The 1,435-nt window shown below is 57.8% G+C and overlaps 1 protein-coding gene across 1 annotated transcript in view; it reads left to right on the top strand.

Annotated features, from left to right (window-relative positions):
• Positions 1 to 1,082: 1,082 nt before the first annotated feature.
• The window catches only part of PTCH1 (patched 1), a 71,253-nt gene continuing 70,900 nt past the window's right edge, over positions 1,083 to 1,435 (top strand). Inside the window, exon 1 of the mRNA XM_044920795.1 lies at positions 1,083 to 1,280. Coding sequence (XP_044776730.1) covers positions 1,083 to 1,280 — 198 coding nt within the window. The remainder of the gene's footprint in view (positions 1,281 to 1,435) is intronic.

The raw sequence follows: 1,435 nt of genomic DNA, 5'->3' as shown, positions 1-1,435 counted from the left end.
TATTTTCAATAAATTATCTTACCCTCCCTCATCTGTAATTCATCTATATTCATAATGTGGACCATTTCAAATAGCACCTTTCAGCTGTGTGTGAAACACAAGTCTACCCTGCAGGTTTGAGCAGATGAAATGTTAAACACTGTAGCAGGGTCTCTCCAGAATAGGACTTTCCATTTAGGGCAAGAGGCTGAGAGCCCTTCAGCACAGAGGCACTTCCGTCTAACCCCATCACCCAAGCTTGCCTCGTTTGGGAAGGCAGTGTGGGTGGGAGCATTTGGGTGGCATACCCCAAAAACCACAGTAATTGGAAGGGGAAAAAAGCAAATATCAATTAGTAATTCCTCGGCCAGCTACCAATCTTGGTTTCCAAGGGACTCCACCTTGGTCTCTTCAGAAGTAGCAGCTTCCCAGGGCCCTCTGACAGAAACGACGCGAATCCACATACATCTTGGTGCACTGAACATTTTCCCCAGGGAGGCTCTTGTTATCTGCCCGGCGTCCCTGGCTCTCTGCCTCCCTGTCAGCCTGTGGGCCTGTCAACCAGAATGCTCCCAGCTTCTCAGGGCTTCCGTGGGAATGCGAGCAGGAAAGGGCTTTGAGAATTGAGGACAGGCAAGGTGGTGGTGTTCGGCAGCGCTCTGGGCACCCCGCATTTCCCGCAGTGCTGGGGATGCTGCAGTGAGCTTCCCTGCTCCCCTGGCAACCCCCGCCCCCGGGTTCGGGCAAGCGGCTCAATGTTAGCAAATAACGTGGGGCGGGGGTGGGGGGGGTGGGAGAGCACAAGGTGGGGAAGGCAAGGTGGCGAGCCGAGCCCCCCCGCCCGGCGGCCCCCCGCAGACAGGGCCGCGGGGGGGGGGCGGGGAGGGGGCGACCAGGGCTCGCCGGAGCTCGCGCGGCTGGGCGCCTCCCAGGAAGGCGGGGAGGGGAGCGCCTGTTTACCCAGGAGGGCTGTGCTGATAGCACGTTCCTCGAGTTTACTTTGCTTTCCTTGAGTTTATTGTAAAGGGGTAAAGTTTTCGGATCTGTCACGTGACCCTGACAGGTCCTGCCTATGGCGCGGCAGACCACCCACGCCGAGGGCCATGGAACTGCTTAATAGAAACAGGCTTGTAATTGTGAGTCCGCGCTGCACTCCGCCGAAAGCCTCCGGCGGCCCAGCGCGCCGGGGTTTTTACACTTTCCGTTCCTTTTGTAAAGACGAAGGAGGAGGAGGAGAAGACGAAGACGAAGACGAAGAAAAAGACGACGACAGGGAGGACAAAGAGACCCAGAGCGACAAGGCTAGGGGGAGACCAGGGAAGACGGGGAGAAGACCGAGGAGCGGAGGACCAGGAAAGGGGGGCGAGGGGAAAAAAAGGAATTGATGTGAAATCCAAGCCCAGCGTCCGCGCCATCGGCACCCGCGCTCCGGGCAGGGCTTGACGGCCGGCTATGG

This window comes from Neomonachus schauinslandi, chromosome 13 (assembly GCF_002201575.2).
Source record: "Neomonachus schauinslandi chromosome 13, ASM220157v2, whole genome shotgun sequence".
In the NCBI taxonomy this organism is placed as follows: domain Eukaryota; kingdom Metazoa; phylum Chordata; class Mammalia; order Carnivora; family Phocidae; genus Neomonachus; species Neomonachus schauinslandi.
This window is presented reverse-complemented; position numbering and strand designations above follow the sequence as displayed.